This window comes from Panthera pardus, unplaced genomic scaffold (genome assembly GCF_024362965.1).
Source record: "Panthera pardus isolate Hobbes unplaced genomic scaffold, ASM2436296v1 HiC_scaffold_15, whole genome shotgun sequence".
Classification (NCBI taxonomy): domain Eukaryota; kingdom Metazoa; phylum Chordata; class Mammalia; order Carnivora; family Felidae; genus Panthera; species Panthera pardus.
In genome coordinates, this window is record NW_026526710.1 from 74,331,129 (window position 1) to 74,348,050 (window position 16,922).

General features: G+C 36.5%; 1 protein-coding gene across 9 annotated transcripts in view; it reads left to right on the plus strand.

The window, feature by feature from the left end:
- Positions 1-16,922, plus strand: part of RELCH (RAB11 binding and LisH domain, coiled-coil and HEAT repeat containing) — a 114,162-nt gene that overhangs the window by 12,235 nt on the left and 85,005 nt on the right. For all 9 annotated transcript variants that reach the window (XM_053902798.1, XM_019463850.2, XM_019463845.2 and 6 more), the window contains exon 2: positions 12,328-12,417. In XM_053902798.1, the coding sequence (XP_053758773.1) occupies positions 12,328-12,417 (90 nt within the window). The remainder of the gene's footprint in view (positions 1-12,327; positions 12,418-16,922) is intronic.

Sequence of the window (16,922 nt, forward strand, 5' to 3'; positions counted from 1 at the left end):
CCACTTGCTAGCTGTGCGACTCTGCATTGTTTCCTCGACTGTAAGAGGCAGAGGGCGGTGACTCCTCTTGTGGAGGGGCTGTTCTAAGGTTAAAGAAGGTTACACGCGGAAAGTGTCTGGCACAGCATCTGGCATAGAACAAGTGGTCAAAACATGTTAAAAATGCAACAATAGTAATTTTTTAATGTTTATTTATTTTGAGAGAGAGAGCGCGCACATGTGCAAGCAGGGGAGGGACACAGAGAGAAGGAGAGAGAGATTCCTAATCAGGTTCCACGCTGTCTGCACAGAGCCCGGCGTGGGCTCTCTCATGAACTGTGAGATCGTGACCCGAGCTGAAGTTAGGAGTAGGATGCTTAACTGACTGAACCACTCAACTGCCCCCAAAATATAATAATAATTATTGATAATAGTTATTAATACCCCTCCCTTTTGCCTGACAACTGTTCATATGGCAAAATCCTCCAGCACTATAGAAGATTTAACTTAAATAAATAGTTTGTTATAAAGTTTCTGCATTTAAGTCTTTTCTTAAGGTTTAGTCTTGTGACTTTGAAGCCTAGCCCATTGTGGAATCTTGTGACGAAGAGAAAAAGACAGCCGACTGCAATCTGGGAGACTTGGTTTCTACTCCTGCCTTACTCACAGATTAATTCATTGAATCTTTAACATACAGTGATCTGATTGTATCATTGTTATCTATATACATGACTTAATTCCAGTGACTTACAAGCTTATTTAAGGCAAGGACCAACTCTTACCAAATTTATATTCCCCACTGAGGATTATTAAATACTGAATGAATACATAGTTCTGTGTTCTCATCTGTGAAAATGTGGGGGTTGGACTATCTCTAATACTCTAGTTTTCAAATATTTTGAACGTAGGGGTCCGTGAAATGAGCCCCAGCATTGGAGAAAAATTGAGGATCAGAAAATATAAATGTAAGTTTTGTCCTTGCCAGATCTGTAAGATCCATACTTAATTTAAGTGGTTAACATATTAAAATGTTTATATACAACCTCAGGTTTAAGGATAATTTATTATTTTTCTATATATTGAATTTCTATAGTTTATATTTCTTTGTTATTTACTATGACATAGATTTATTTAGGCATGGTTCAGTAAACCACCTTTACAGAAAGAATTCAAATATAAAGCTAATTGTTTGGTAATACTTTTCTCCCTATCCTTTCATTATGAATTGGGTACTTTCATGACTTTTTAATTATCAAATGCTCACATTATAAAAAGTATTAAATGCCTTTGGGGGTAAAATACCAAAATACCAACAAAACTAGATGGTACAAAGAAGAGTATATAGTGAAAATTTTTAATTCTTTTTTTTTTTTTATGTTTATTTATTTTTTCAGAGACAGAGAGACAGAGCATGAGTAAGGGAGGAGGGAGGGGCAGAGAGAGAGGGAGACACAGAATCGGAAGCAGGCTCCAGGCTCTGAGCTGTCAGCACAGCTGACAGAGCTGTTGCTTAACTGACTGAGCCACCCAGTGCCCCTAATTACAGTCAGTTTTTAAAGTACTATGTAATTTCCATAAAAGATACCTTTTCAGTTTTTCGAACTGTTGTAAAAGTATATCCTGCCAATAGTGCTAAAATATTAAAATAAATATATGTGAGACTTTCATATGTGATTTATGAAATTAATCTGCATGCTTTATAGTCACACTGCGTATAATGAATTTAGTTCTCAGACCTAATTTGAAACCTACATACAGGTTTTACCGGTTTGCCAACTATGATGAAACTTCTGAGCCATTCAGTTTCTTGAGTTATAAAGTGAATTATTATTAAGAAGTTACATAACCCTAGAATTTGAAGAAATGCTTTGTGGCATACTCCATATTAGAATATGATAGCTTCTTAATAAAAGAGGTTAAAAGTTTCTTTCTCTTTTAATAGTATTTAGAAAGGCACTTGCCTTGGAAAAGAATTGTGGCTGAATTAAAGAAGCATGTTTCTCTTAAGGCTATAGTATTACCTGTTATTAGTCTGAAAATCCAAAGTACTTTTACAACATTTGTTATAGGTTATTTCAGTCAAAATTGAAATTATTTTCTTCATTACTGGTTTTTTTTTTCTGAAATAGAACAAATTTAAATGAATTAGGAGATTTTTACTTTTGTGACATCTTATTATTTAGACAGGTGTCAGATTTAGGTTTTTTTTGAAAACATAACGTTGTGGTTGGCTTGGACTAAAAAAAACATTTAGAAAATATTTTTCAATGGCCATAATAATGCCAACTTGAAAACTGTGTGTATGTTTGCTTTCCCCAAGGACTTTCCCATTATACAGAGGAGTTCTCTGAAAATTTCAGAGAAATACTAACAGTATAATGGAGAAATAATGTATGGTGGTTAAACAGCTCTAACCTAGGTCTGTATGTATGATTAAACATAATATGAAGAGGAAAAGAAAGACATACTTAGAAAACTAACATTAGATGGATACTTAACATTAAAAAAATACTGATCTGAAATCAACAACCAACAGCATTCTTTTTTTTTTTTAAGTTTATTCATTATTTTGAGAGAGAAAGAGCAGGGGAGGGGCAGAGAGAGAGAGGGAGAGAGAGAATCCCAAGCAGGCTCCATGCTATCGTCATGGAGCCTGATGCAGGGCTTGAAGCACGAACCTTAAAGTCATGACCAAAGCTGAAACCAAGAGTCAGATGCTTAAGCAACTAAACCACCCAGGCACCCCACAACCAACATTGTCCTTAGCATTCCATGAAAATCAGGAATAAAACAGTGAGGACTGATGTCACAATACCAGAATATTGGTTGATAAAAGTTCATCCTATTGGGTATACATGCTTTATACATAATACACATGTTGGAGAGATCAGAATGAGGAGCTAAGATGTAACTAAGAGTAGAGGATATAGTGCTCAAGTGGAGTTTCTGGTTAGGGCAGTAATGGCCAGATAAACTAATATCAGAAAATCTAGATGTTAGATACATGGTCAAAGAATGTGAATAGAAAATTTGCACACACACTTAAAGTAGATGGCTAATATATTTTTTCAAAGAGTGTTCATGTTCACCAGGAACCAGAGATGCATAATTAAGGAAGGTATACTTTTATGGTATGTTAAATTGGTGAGATTAAAAATAATAATACCAAGCATTGCCATTACTACAGATGGAATTTAGATTGCTGTATATACTTATTTTGGAAAGCAGTTTAAGGAATATGTATCAATAACCTCCATGGTAAAGCAAATTCTCACCATATAAGCTTTAATTTCAAACAGTAGAGGGAAAACATTAAAAGAAATTTTTTTTTTGTCATTTAAGACAATAATAGCTATTTTCTAGTGTTACAACTCTAATATTAAAATCTAGGAGTCAGTGGATCCTAGCAGTGTTTAATTTAACAAATTTTATTATTTTTACTTTTTTTTACTTTCTTTGTCTCATATCTAGATATTTCTCAACCCTCTGTTCATCCAAAAATCCATCCTATTTTTTATGCTTTTCAAATTAAGCTGCAGATAACAGTATACTTTCCTCTAAATACTTTAATATGCATGTCATTAATAAGAGCTCAATATCTAGAATTATTTTTCTTTCAAGGTAAGATATAAAGACAATAAGATATAGAAGTCTTTTTTTTTTTTTTTTAATGTTTATTTGTTTCTGAGACAGAGAGAAACAGAGCATGAGCAGGGGAGGGGCAGAGAGAGAGGGAGACAACAGAATCCGAAGCAGGCTCCAGGTTCTGAGCTGTCAGCACAGAGCCCAATGCAGGGCTCGAACTCACAAACCATGAGATCATGACCTGAGCCAAAGTCAGTCACTCAACCGACTGAGCCACTCAGGTGCCCCAAGATATAGAAGTCTTAAGTGTACCATTTGATGAGTTTCAACCAAAGAATACACCTGTTATAACCCAAACTCCTGCCTATATATACATTACTTTCACCCCCGAAAGTTCTCTCATGCTCCTTCCCAGGTAGCACCCCACTCCAAGAACCACTATTATGATTTTTTTCTGCCATAAATTACTACTGCCTGTCCTAAAACTCCACTTAAACAAAATTGTATAGTATGTACTCTTGTGTAAGGCTTCTTTCATTCAGCATATAAAGCACTGAGGTTCATGTTGTTGTACATACCACTAGTTGTTTTTTGGTTGCTGAGTAGTGTTCCTGAGTACAACTCATTTTTAATGTGAACTTTTTTTAAGTAATCTCTCCACCCAACATGGGGCTCGAACTCATGACCCCGAGATCAAGAGTAGCATACTCTACCAACTGAGCCAGCCAGGTGCCCTTTCAAGGTGAACTTTGGACACTTCTGTGTTTACTATTGCTGTTATTTCTTGGCTCATGCATAAAATTATGCTGTAATGAGGGATACTGTAATATTTTGGGTTTTTTGTCATTTTTGTTTATGCTGTGTTGAAACTTAAATTAATAGCAAGTTATTATTTATCAGGTATAATTAAATTATAAGGAAATTAAATGCTTCTCTGGATACAAACACAGTGTTCTAAGAAGAGTGCTACATATGGAATTTTACTTAGTTCACCTTAATAGGAATTTAAAGGTAAGGTACATTGATAATGACCTAGCTCTATTTGAAGAGTGGAATCAGGGGCGCCTGGGTGGCTCAGTCGGTTGGGCATCCGACTTCAGCTCAGGTCATGATCTCGCAGTCTGTGAGTTTGAGCCCCGCGTCGGGCTCTGGGCTGATGGCTCAGAGCCTGGAGCCTGTTTCAGATTCTGTGTCTCCCTCTCTCTCTGCCCCTCCCCTGTTCATGCTCTGTCTCTCTCTGTCCCAAAAATGAATAAACGTTAAAAAAAAAAAAAACTTTTAAGAAGAGTGAAATCATTTCAATCATTACCACGTACTGATTGTTTTAAAAGAAGATGATGAGGGGGTGCCTGCCTGGCTGGCTCAGTTGAAGAGCATGTGACTCTTGATATTGGGGTTGTAAGCTTGAGCCCACATAGGATATAGAGATTATTTTAACAAAAACATTTTTTTTAAATGGGGGAACCCTATGTGGGGTCCAAATCTATGTTTCTATAATTTGCATTGAGTCGTCCATATTGTGCTTTCTCAACACAGCTGGTCTATTTCCTTACATCAATATAAATAGTAAGTACTGTGTAAAGCGGCTCATTTTAATAAAAGACAACCTGGCCTCTAGTTTTTCCCTTTTTTGCATTAGCCAGATAGGTCACCCTTAGTAAGTATCAGCTTTGATTTCTTCACTTAAGTGAGAATGTTTATATAGTGTTCTCTGTTTAGGGATACTTACAAATCTGGTGAAAGCTAAGGACTCTCCCCCACCACTACCGTGCACTTAAAGCACAGAACCTGTGAGGCTCCTCTGTTCACCTTCTGTATCTTGTAATATAAATTCAATAAATGAAGTCTGTAGGAGTCATTTTGTTTTCTCTTTTTTACTTAAACCCACATCGTTGTATTCTACATTAAAAACGTAAACTGAATCTGACCACTTCTCACATTTCTGCTGCCACTTTTCCGGCTTAAATCTGACGATTATCTCTTACCTGCATGACTGTAATAGCCTCTTTTTAAAATTTTCATTGTATCGTTTTTTAAGTTTTCATTTAAATTCCAGTGAACGTGCAGTTAATACTAGTTTCAGGTGTACACTTTAGTGATTCGTCACTTCCATAAGACACCCAGTGCCCATCTCGAGTGAGCTCCTTAATCCCCATCACCTGTTTCACCCATCCCCTCTGGTAACCATCAGTTTGTTCAACAGAAAACATCTGTTTCTTGGTTTGCTTCTCTCTCTCACTTTTTTTTCCCTTTGCTCGTTTGTTATGTTTCTTAAATTCCGCGTATGAGTGAAATCGTATGGTGTTTGCCTTTCTCTGACTTACTTCACTTAGCATAATACTCTCTGGCTTAATTGCTGTGCCTACAAACCACTTTTGCATATGGCATATTTAAGCCAAATATATGAGCCAAAATGATTTTCTAAGAATCGTATGCTTTGTTGTTTCTCTTTGTATTTGAAATAAAATTCAGACTGTTTACAGCGGGTTTCAGATTGTTTACACTAGCCTCTGTTGTTCCTGACTCAGGTCTGTCTGAAACTCTTATACCTCATTCTCACCTCTTCAGAAGGGCTTTCTCTGAGCACACTAGTATTACACCCCAACTTGCAACTACCTACTCTTCTGGCTTTGTCTTCTTTTATTTTCTTTATGCCATTTTGATCCTCGGAATTAATTAATTGATTGATTGATCGATTGATTTTCTTTTTTACTTAATGTTCTCGTCTCCACTGTAGACTTTTCTCTAAGAACGGGGACCTTGGCAGTCTTGCTGACTCAGAATCCCCTGCACTTAGGATGGTGCCTGACAGATAGTAATAGGGTGTGAAGGGTGTTCATGTGTTAAGTGCAGTTCACTAAGCCTTTGCCTAATTGGAATATTTGAGTCTCTCATTTCTTTCTATTGTTTCCTAAACAGGAAAACAGCAATATATTTTGATAATAAAGGCCCCAACACTTGCAATATCCTACAGTGTCTTCGGAGTAGAAAAGCTAGGCAGTTGTGTACTATCTTGGAAACAGTAGAAAGCTGAGCTAGTGTTTACTAAGGAGGAACCACCTTCCTTGAAAAGCTTCTTTGGAAAACCAGTTCTGCATGTGTAAGTGTAAAATTTAATATAGAAAGAGATTCCTCTGCAAAATCGATTTTATTAATGTATTTTACAGACTGGTTCATTCCCGTACACTATTATAAAATGTCCTTGCTGGTCCTTTACATCCCAGCCTGCCTGACCCCTCGTAGCTTCTATACACTGAAATCTTACTACTTACACCATGCTAGGCCTCCACTTTGAAAACTCCATATACTTGTTTGTTCTTCCTCTCATTAGTTAACTTGGTGGACATTTATTCTTTAGGGCTCAGTTTAAACTGTTTTCTGATTGGGGCACCTGGGCGGCTCAAGAGGTTGAGCGTCAGACTTCGGCTCGGGTCATGATCTCACGGCTTGTGAGTTCGAACCCCGCGTCGGGCTCTGTGCTGACGGTTCAGAGCCTGGAGCCTGCTTCAGAGTCTGTCTCCTCTCTCTCTCTCTCTCTCTCTCTCTCTCTCTCTCAAAAGTAAATAAACATTAGGGGCGCCTGGGTGGCGCAGTCAGTTAAGCGTCCGACTTCAGCCAGGTCATGATCTCGCGGTCCGTGAGTTCGAGCCCCGTGTCAGGCTCTGGGCTGATGGCTCAGAGCCTGGAGCCTGTTTCTGATTCTGTGTCTCCCTCTCTCTCTGCCCCTCCCCCGTTCATGCTCTGTCTCTCTCTGTCCCAAAAATAAAAAATTAAAAAAAAAAAAAAAGTAAATAAACATTAAAAAAAAAAACTTTTTAAAAATATTTTCTGATTGAAGCCTTCCATGGCTCCATTGAATCTGGGAGTCACTGATAGTGAAGTGGAATCTAAGAGACAAGACAGTTGTGTTTAAAAAAACAAACAACAACAACAAAAAACAACTACATCACAGAGATCTAATAAGAGTTGAGATAGTTTTGTATAAATTAATTTTTCCTTTTCTATCATTATACTTTTCTGCATCGTACTTGATCTTTTGGCATACTACGTCTTTATCTGTCTTTTCACTGGTTATGTACCCAGAATCTACAACAGTACCTGGCACAGATTATGGTGCTTCATACGTGTTTCGTGAATGAATAAATGATGGAACATTAAAACCACCCTTAGTATGGGAATCATATAAAAACAGGCCTCAGGCCATATTTGGCTCAGGCCTTGGCTGGCCAACCACTGTTCTAACACATTATTTCTTTTAACAAATGAATGCTTTTAAGTTATAGAAAATACGGAAAGCAGTTCTTTTCAAAACATGTTTTGAGTAACATTATCTCCTTGTGGTAATAAATAGGTACTTAAAAAAGGAATGTGTTAGATAAATGATTTGGGGAAATGCTATCTTATTTTGCTTTACCTCATGACTTTTATGATTCTTTGATACACTGATGTGCAGTATAAAACCTGAGGTTACACACATACACACCTGTATTTTTGTTTCTTTCTTTTTTTAAAACTCTTCTTAGGAGCATCTTGAGGCACAAGGACCTTTGGTGAAAAGTATTTAGGGAACTGATTAAGTTTACTTGCCTTCATTTGAGAAGGATATTTTTGTTGAATACAGAATTTGAATTGCATTTTTTCTCATTGCGACTCCAGAGTTGTTCCTTTTTTTAAATTAATAGTTTTATTTAGGCAGAATTTATCTTAAAATTCACCCATTTAGAGTGTATGATTCAGTTGTTTTTAGTATATTCATAGAGTTGTGCAACCATCTCCTAATCTAAATTTAGATCCTATTCATCACCCCAAAAAGAAATTTCTCGCCCGTTATCACACATCCTGTTCACCTCCATCTTCCAGCCCTAGGAAGTTACTTAATCTACTTTCTACCTCTATAGTGTTGCCTATTTTATACATTTCTTACATGTAATATGTGGCTATTTTGTGACTGGCTTCTTTCACTTAGCATACATTCAAGCTTCATCATGTTGTAACATGTATCAGTATTTCAGTCCTTTTTATTGCTGAGTAACAGTCAGTCGTATGGGTGTATATGCTACATTTTATTTCTCCATTCATCAGTTAATAGGCATTTTGTTCTTTCCACTTTTTTTGCCATTGTGCGTAATGCTGCTGTGAACAATCATATACAAGATTTTGTGTGGACATACGTTTGCATTTGTTTTGCATGGAAGAGGAATTGGCTTGGGTCACCTGGTACCTCCAGTGTTTAGCCTTTTGAAGAATTGCCAACTATTTTCCAAAGTGGCTGCACCATTTTACATTCCCACCAGCAATATATGAGAGTTCTAATTTCTCCACATCTTGGCAAACACTTGGATTTTTTTGTCTTTTTATTAAAGTAAGGTATAATTCATATACCCAAAATTCATTTAAAGGGTACAATTCAATTGTTTTAGTGTATTTACAAAATTATACGATCATTACTCTTCTGTATTCCAGAACATTTTCATCACCCCTAAAAGAAATCCTATATCCATTAGTAGTCACTATTCATCCTCCTCTATCACCACTGATCTATTTTGTGTTTTATGGATATGCCTATTCTAGACATTTCATATGAATGAAATAATACAGTATGACCTTATGTGTCTGGCTTCTTTCACTTAGCATATTTTCAGGGTTTATCTACATTGTAACATGTGTGAGTACTTTTTCCCTAATACTCCATTTTATGGGTATACCACATTTTATTTATCCATTCATCACTTGATGGACATTTGATTCATTTGTGTTTTGTTGTCATTGTGAATAATATTGTGAGTGAACACTCATGAACAAGCTTTTGTGTCAATGTAGGTTTCCATTTCTCTTGGGTATATATATACCTAGGGTATATACCATATGAGAATTCTATGTTGAGGAACTACCAAACTTTTCCAAAATTGTGGAGCCATTTTACATTCCAGCCAGCAATGTATGCAGTTTCTGCTTTCTCCACATCCTCTGAAATACATGTTAGCATTGTCTGCTTGATTATAGGCATCTCGTGGGTTTGAAATGGTAATTCATTGTGGTTTGATTTTCATTTCCCTAATGACAAATGGTGTTGAGCATCCTTCAGTGTACCCATTAGCCTTTTGTGTACCTTATTCTTTTACAAGATTGCTTCAGCTTTGGGGGTGCGGGGCTGGCTGAGTCGGAAGAGCATGCAGCTCTTGATCTTGGGGTCGTGAGTTCAAGCCCCACATTGAGTGTAGAGATTACTCAAATGAATACACTTTTTTTTTTAAAAAGATTGCGGTGTGCCTGAGTGGCTCAGTCAGTTGAACATCTGACTTCTGCTCAGGTCATGATCTCACAGTTCATGGGTTTCGAGCCCTGCATCCAGATTTGTGCAGGTGGCAGGGAGCCTGCGTCAGAATCTTGGTCTCCCTTTCTCTCTGCCTCTTCCCACTGTTGCTCGCTCTCTCTCTCTCTCTCTCTCTCTCAAAAATAAACATTAAAAAAAAAGATTGCTTTTTCTAGGATTAACTTCTCAATATTTGCAAAAGAAGGTGGGAAAAGTCAGCAAAGATTTTTTTTTAATTTTTTTTTAACGTTTTATTTATTTTTGAGGCAGGGAGAGACAGAGCATGAACAAGGGAGGGTCAGAGAGAGAGGGAGACACAGAATCTGAAACAGGCTCCAGGCTCTGAGCTGTCAGCACAGAGCCCGACACGGGGCTCGAACTAACGGACCGCGAGATCGTGACCTGAGCCGAAGTCAGCTGCATAACCGACTGAGCCACCCAGGCGCCCCTCAGCAAAGATTTTTTTAAAATAGGGATTGCAAGGTTTCCATTGAATCTGTGTATTAAGGATTTTTGCTGCCCTAACATGGATGGATCTTCTCATCTCTGAGCTTGGGGTGTCTTTCTTAAGTATTTTATTCTTTTGTATGTTATTGGAAATGGATTTTTTTTAAAATTTTTTTCATGTTTATTTATTTTTGAGACAGAGAGAAAGACAGAGTATGAGAAGGGGAAGGGAGAAAGAGAGGGAGACACAAAATCCAAAGCAGGCTCCAGACTCTGAGCTGTCAGCACAGAGCCCAATGCAGGGCTTGAACTCATGAACAGCAAGATCATGACCTGAGCCTAAGTTGAACACTTAACCAATTAAGCCACCCAGGCATCCCGGAAATGAAATTTAAAAATATTTTTTTTTTTTTTTTGCCTTAGGATTGTTCATTGCTAGTATCTAAAAATTTGAATTTTGTGTGTTGATCTTATGTTCTGCAACTTTTAGAAACTTACTTCTTAGGTCTAATTATCTTTTAGTGGGTTCCATAGTTTTTTTATATTTAAAATAGAAATAGTTGTACTTCTTCCTTTTCAATCTGGATATCTTTGGTTTCATGGGGTTTTTATGAGGAATCAGCAGTCATTCAAACTGCTGTTCCCCTATATGTAAAATAATATTTTTCTCTGGCTGCCTTTAATATCTTCTCTTCTTTATTTTTGGTTTTCAGCAGTTTGATTATGATGTGCCTAATTTCTGTTCTCTTTAACTTCATTAGTGTTTTTTCAGCTTTTTGAATTTGTATCTGTCCCATCTCTTGTCTTACCTATTGTTGACCCCAGTTTCACATTTATCAGATCTTTCATTATTTTCCCATAGGTCCCTGAGCTCTTAATTTCTTTTAATCTTTTTTTTCCTCTCTGTTCTTAAGATTGTATAATGTCTATTCATCTATCTTGAAGGTCATTGACTCCTTCCTCAGTTATTTCCATTTTGTTATTAAACTGTTTAGAGGATTTTAAATTTCAGATAATTTCCTATATTAGGATTTCCATAGGTATTTTTGATATTCTCTGTTTTTCTGCTAAGACTTTTCTCCTTTTTTTTCATTGTATGCACATATTCTTCTACTTCACTGAACATAGTTTTAGTAGTTATTTTTAAATCTTAGTCTATTAACTCCAATATCTGGATTATCTTCGGGTTGGTCCTCATTGATTGTGTTTAGTCTTGAGACTGGGGCACATTTTACTGGTTCTTGTGTATGAAGTAGTTTTGGACTGTATGGTGGACAAATGTGTGCTATGTTGTTATATTTTTTCAAAAAGTGTTGTTTTTTTCATTGGAAATTATTTTCTAGAATTCAGTCTGCAAACTCTCAGACAGTAGCTCAAATTTCATTTCAGTTTTGTCTTGTTTTGTTTTGTTTTGTTTTTTGTCTTTAACAGGACTGGTTGCAATCTGCCTGTGTGCACATTGTTAAGGAGTTAGCCAGAGTTGGGAGCAGGGAAACTTTTGTTATTTTAAAGTAGTTTAATTGAGGGGTACCACACTGAGTGTCGAGCCTGGTTGGGATTCTGTCTCTCCCTCTCTCTGCCCCTCCCTTGCTGGTGTGCTCTCTCTCAAAATAAATAAATAAACTTGAAAATAGTTTAATTGGTGTGAGCACTTTTACCTTAGTTTATTGTTTTAGTAAAATTTATTTATTTATTTTAGAGAGAGAGAGCAGTAGTAGGAGCAAGGGGCAGGGAGCGAGAGAGAGATAGAGAGAGAGAGAGAGAGAGAGAAAGATTGACTTTAAGCTCCACATGTGAAGCTTGACATGGGGCTCGATCCCATGGTCCTAGCCGAAATCAGGAGTTGGATGCTCAACCAACTGAGCCACCCAGGTGTCCCTGTTTTAGTAGAATTTAGAATCATAGTTTTATTAACTGATAATAATCATAGGTAAGTGATTTCTAGTGTTTTATCTTGACAATTAAATAAAAATAAATTTCTTTTATTTTTCTCATTATTACAGATCGAGCTGGGAGCATCAGTACTCTTGATTCTTTAGACTTTGCAAGATACTCAGATGATGGGAACAGGGAAACAGATGAAAGAGTGGCAGGTGAGTAACATTGTAAAGACAGATTTGGATTCTTTCACATTCAAGAAATAATAAAATGACTTGAGGAATTCTCTTCCTTCTACAGTTTGGTATATGAATATAATTATAAAAGGTAATACCAAAGTTATGTCACTGATTTATTGGCTATAGGGAACATCCTAATCCCCAGCTTCCTCTCCCAGTCTTGCTGTGCATTTCTGGTTATGCATACCTAAAATTTGCTTAGTTCTGTTTATGGGCAACAGTTGACAACCATGTACTTCTCTAACTGGTGTAAAACCGTTTCCTTTGATCTTCCAAACCAGAGCTGATATTTAGGTGTTATATATCAACACAACACTACTGACTGTGAAAATTGGTTGAAATACTTCCGTGCTGGTTGGTCAATAAAACTTTGTCTTGAGACGTGTAAATGCTCCTTAGTCTTCACAGCATCCCTCCAGAAATTTCCCTTGACCTTCCTCTGTGCCAGAAAATAAAGGGTTAATATGTGGCACAGCAGAGGCCTCCAGGACCTTGTTTATTCCAATAAGAAGACCAACACTCTTTCTAAATGCTTGGTTGTTCATACCAATCTCCTTCCCATCTCCACCTTCCCATCAGTTCTGCCTTCTAGGCAGCACCATTGTATCTGTAAGAACTTCAGAAGACTAATTTGTACTCACTGTGTTCTGCCCTCATCTAATGAAGCCAGTAGGATTCTGGTCGGGGTCCACCCAGAAAATTACCAATGTAGCAGGCTTGGCTCCTTTAGCGTCCAAATAGCTGGTACCTGTCAGGTGCCTCAAAGCTGTGGCTATCTGTAATTGAAGTCATTCTTGAGTGCTTTATAGGAATTGTAGTTTTCGTAGAACATTGGTTCTTAGATGGGGAAAGCAGACAGACATCAGTTAGGTATTTTGCTCTCCACCAGAATGGTGAACCCTCCTGGTACAAGAGGGATGCCACATGGGACAGATGGAGCCCATGGGGGCAGTATGGGATCAGGGAATATCCATAATGTCAGGGAATACCCATAATGAGGGTTCCTTTCTAGACCAACTCTGTTGAATTTTTCTTCCATTTACTGTGAGAAGTTTATTACGATCTATCAAATATTTACCTTTCACGGTCATTATGAATAAAAGTGAGTGCCAATTTTTATGTAGCACTTGCTCTATTCTAATCACTGTTCTAAATGTGTATTAACTCATTGACTTTACAGGGTTGTCATCATCCTCTCCTCCCCAGTAAACTGAAGACACTCAGAGGGATTATATAAGACTTAAGTGGCAGGGCTAGAACTTAAATGCAGATAGCCCAGCAACAGAGCCCACACTGACTGTCCAATACACTACCTCTTAGCAGGAAGAATGAGGTTTGACCTAATTAAAAATGACATTTCAATATATGATTTTCATTCATTGCTCAAGAATAGAAATAATGAATAATTTTAAATCTCAGATGATATTGTATGTTGTCTTAGGAAACAAAACTGATGAAACTGTTTTCAGTTTAGCAGAAGCTAAGAGGATTCAGCAGTGTAAATAGTAGCAATATCAATTGAATGGGGGAAGTCACTGGAAGAGTTTAATGTGGCTCCCTATGTGAAATCATGATTTAGTCATAAGCATTATTTATTGACTGTTGTATCAAAACAATAAATCACATCAGTAATATCTTAAAATTAGCAGATTAAATGGAAATTATTTGAATACTTTGGGGACTAATTTATCTTACTTATTTTATTATTTGTTAAGTATTGTGTTGTATAATTATATAGTATATGTTAGATGTTAGATATTTTCTGTTATATATTAAATATTAAATACATGGTAATTTATTAGACTAATCAAATATATCTGGTTTTGTACATTGTGTTATTGTTCAAATGGTTATGTAATTAGAAAGTAACTCCTACCCCAAAATTGATCACATAATTATCTTATTTCCTTTAATTTCGAAAACCTAAATTTTAGATTTAGTCAGATTTAAGGGGTTCATCATTATTCTCATTATTTAGGTATTTTAGTGTTTCTGTTTAGGGGAAACATTGATGTAAAAGCAAAATGTTATATAACCAAACATAACTAAGAATGAAATGTTGTAAATACATGGTGGTTTTGACCTTGTAGTTTTAATCTACAGATTATACTCTGTGTCTAGGTTTGGGGAGATAAGGTAATTTTTGATCATTATACAGTGCTAATATGGAAATAAATGCTATCTTTCATCTTCATTGGAAAAGGGAAGGAAAACATGTGTTACAAGAGAGTAGCATTTAGACCTAGCTTTTGTACCATTGCCTATTATTGAACCTAGTATGTGATATGTGGGTGACACTTTATGAAAAAGTTTCAATTAATCACAGTTCCCATTTTCAAAAAGATTTTTGACTCTTTGCTAATCATTGGTAGTAACTAAAAAGCTTATCAAAAGACCAATAATCCAGAAAAGATTCTGTCATCTGTGACTGGTTCCCATGTAAACCTCACTATGAAAGAACAGAAATGTCTTTATTAAATTTTTCTATACTCATCTTGGGCAGAAGGAGTTTATAGGTGACACAGGTATCGATTTGAGTTCATTTTCAGCATCATTCTTACCATCCTTTTCCTAAGTTTAAAAACCTGGTTATTTTTTCAAGTCTGTATAGGTTTTCTCCAAAGAGGAAGACATCTCAAAATGAACTAATGTTTCTTGAGCGTCTGCTCTGTGCCAGGCACTGTGCTGGAGTGCTTTGTGTAAAATATTTTATTTATTTAAGCTTGTTAACAGTCCTGAAGAATAGGTCATGATATCCTTATTTTATAGATCAGAAAACTGAGGCTCATCACGATTAACAGATTTGCCCAGTAGCCTCTGTATGATAAGGGATCAGGACATACGTTTTTATTCCAGAGCCCACGATATATCTTTTATTATCAGCCTGTCACTTTAACCCATCTGTACATTCATATGGATAGCAGAATCATGTCTTTCCCATACAAGATGATTTCAACATAGCCATTTTCTTTTAAAAGAAGTAAATTTTTAAAAAGCTTTTCATTTTAAATATTTTCCATTTCTGAATTTAGAAGTGTAAATTTTCACATAAAAATGATTTAAAAAGTAGTAGACACCAAACCAAAATGAGCTTATTAACCTTAGTGTTCTGTATGTTATTAAAGAAATATAGTGTTAGTACGTATACAGTGCACCCCTTAACTTTTCAAGTTTTCTTAAAGATAGCAAGGGACATGTCTATTTTAAATGTTGAGACTGCCATTTTAAAGTTTATTTTAGACATTCTAAGCATCTGCTATGTGTTAGGCACTAGATATAGAAGCATGAAATAAAGTTTCTGCTGTCAAGGAATTGGTCCTGAAAATGTCCGTATCTGTAATATAAATAAATATTCAGTACTTTAGAGAGTGTGGTAAGGACCTTGTTAATTTTGGAACCATGGATAACCCTGTCTCAGTTTCACATGATCTGTCTTTTAGCATCAGAGTCTCTGAATATCCATTCATTCAACTAATATTTGTGGAGTGCTTACTCTACTCAAGGTATTATGCTGTTCTGTTAACAATAACCAACAAAGTAGACATTTGAAGCCTTTACAAAGCTTACATAATCTAGTATACATTCTAAAATGATCTGATTTTTGCCTGGGAAATAACCTGGCCTGTTCCCTGACGAAGAAGGAGCATCAATAGCCCTCTCATCCCTTAACTCTTGGCCTGCAGAATACATATCCAGATTTACCAGATTAAATAAGCCCATTTGTCTCTTTCTTATGTATTTCTCTCGTGGTACAGATATCTATACTTCCTATTAGTAATACATTTTGTTTCTCTTATTTTGAGCCTTACTTAAATCTTTATGATTTTGCGTGATTTGAAATGGGATAGATGCTCCAACAAGGCTTTAAAGGCAACAAGCTTTTAATATGGTTATAGGGTGTTATGATTTTTTTTAAGTTTATTTACTTGAGAGAGAGGGAAGAACGAGCTGGGGAGGGGCAGAGAGAGAGAATCCCGAGTATGCTATACGATGAGCACGGAGCCCGACATGGGACTTGATCTCCCAACTGTGAGATCATGACCTGAGCTGAAATCAAGAGTTAGATGCTGAACTGACCTGAGCCGCCTGGGCACCCCTAGGGTGTTGTAATTTATATGATAAGTCATAAAGGTCTGAACTAGGACAATTGCAGAGACAATTGAGGTGAATAGCTTTTTAAAGGGTTATTCAAGGGTTGGAAATAATATGGCTTGGACATTTAATAAATGTGGACTGAGTAAGCACAAGGGATAAGTGAAGAGTAATCTCCAGGTTTCCTGTTTGGGCATCTGGATAGATAGTGGTGCCATTAATGGAGAGAGGCTGCAGGAGGAAGAAGGAGAGCAGATTTGAGAGGAGGATGAAATTCATTTAGATAGAATCAAATTCAAAACCTATGAGACATTCAGGTGGGCATGTCCTCGAGATAATTAGGTAGGACTGTATCTTTGGGAAAAGGTTTAAAGATTTTTGAATCTTCG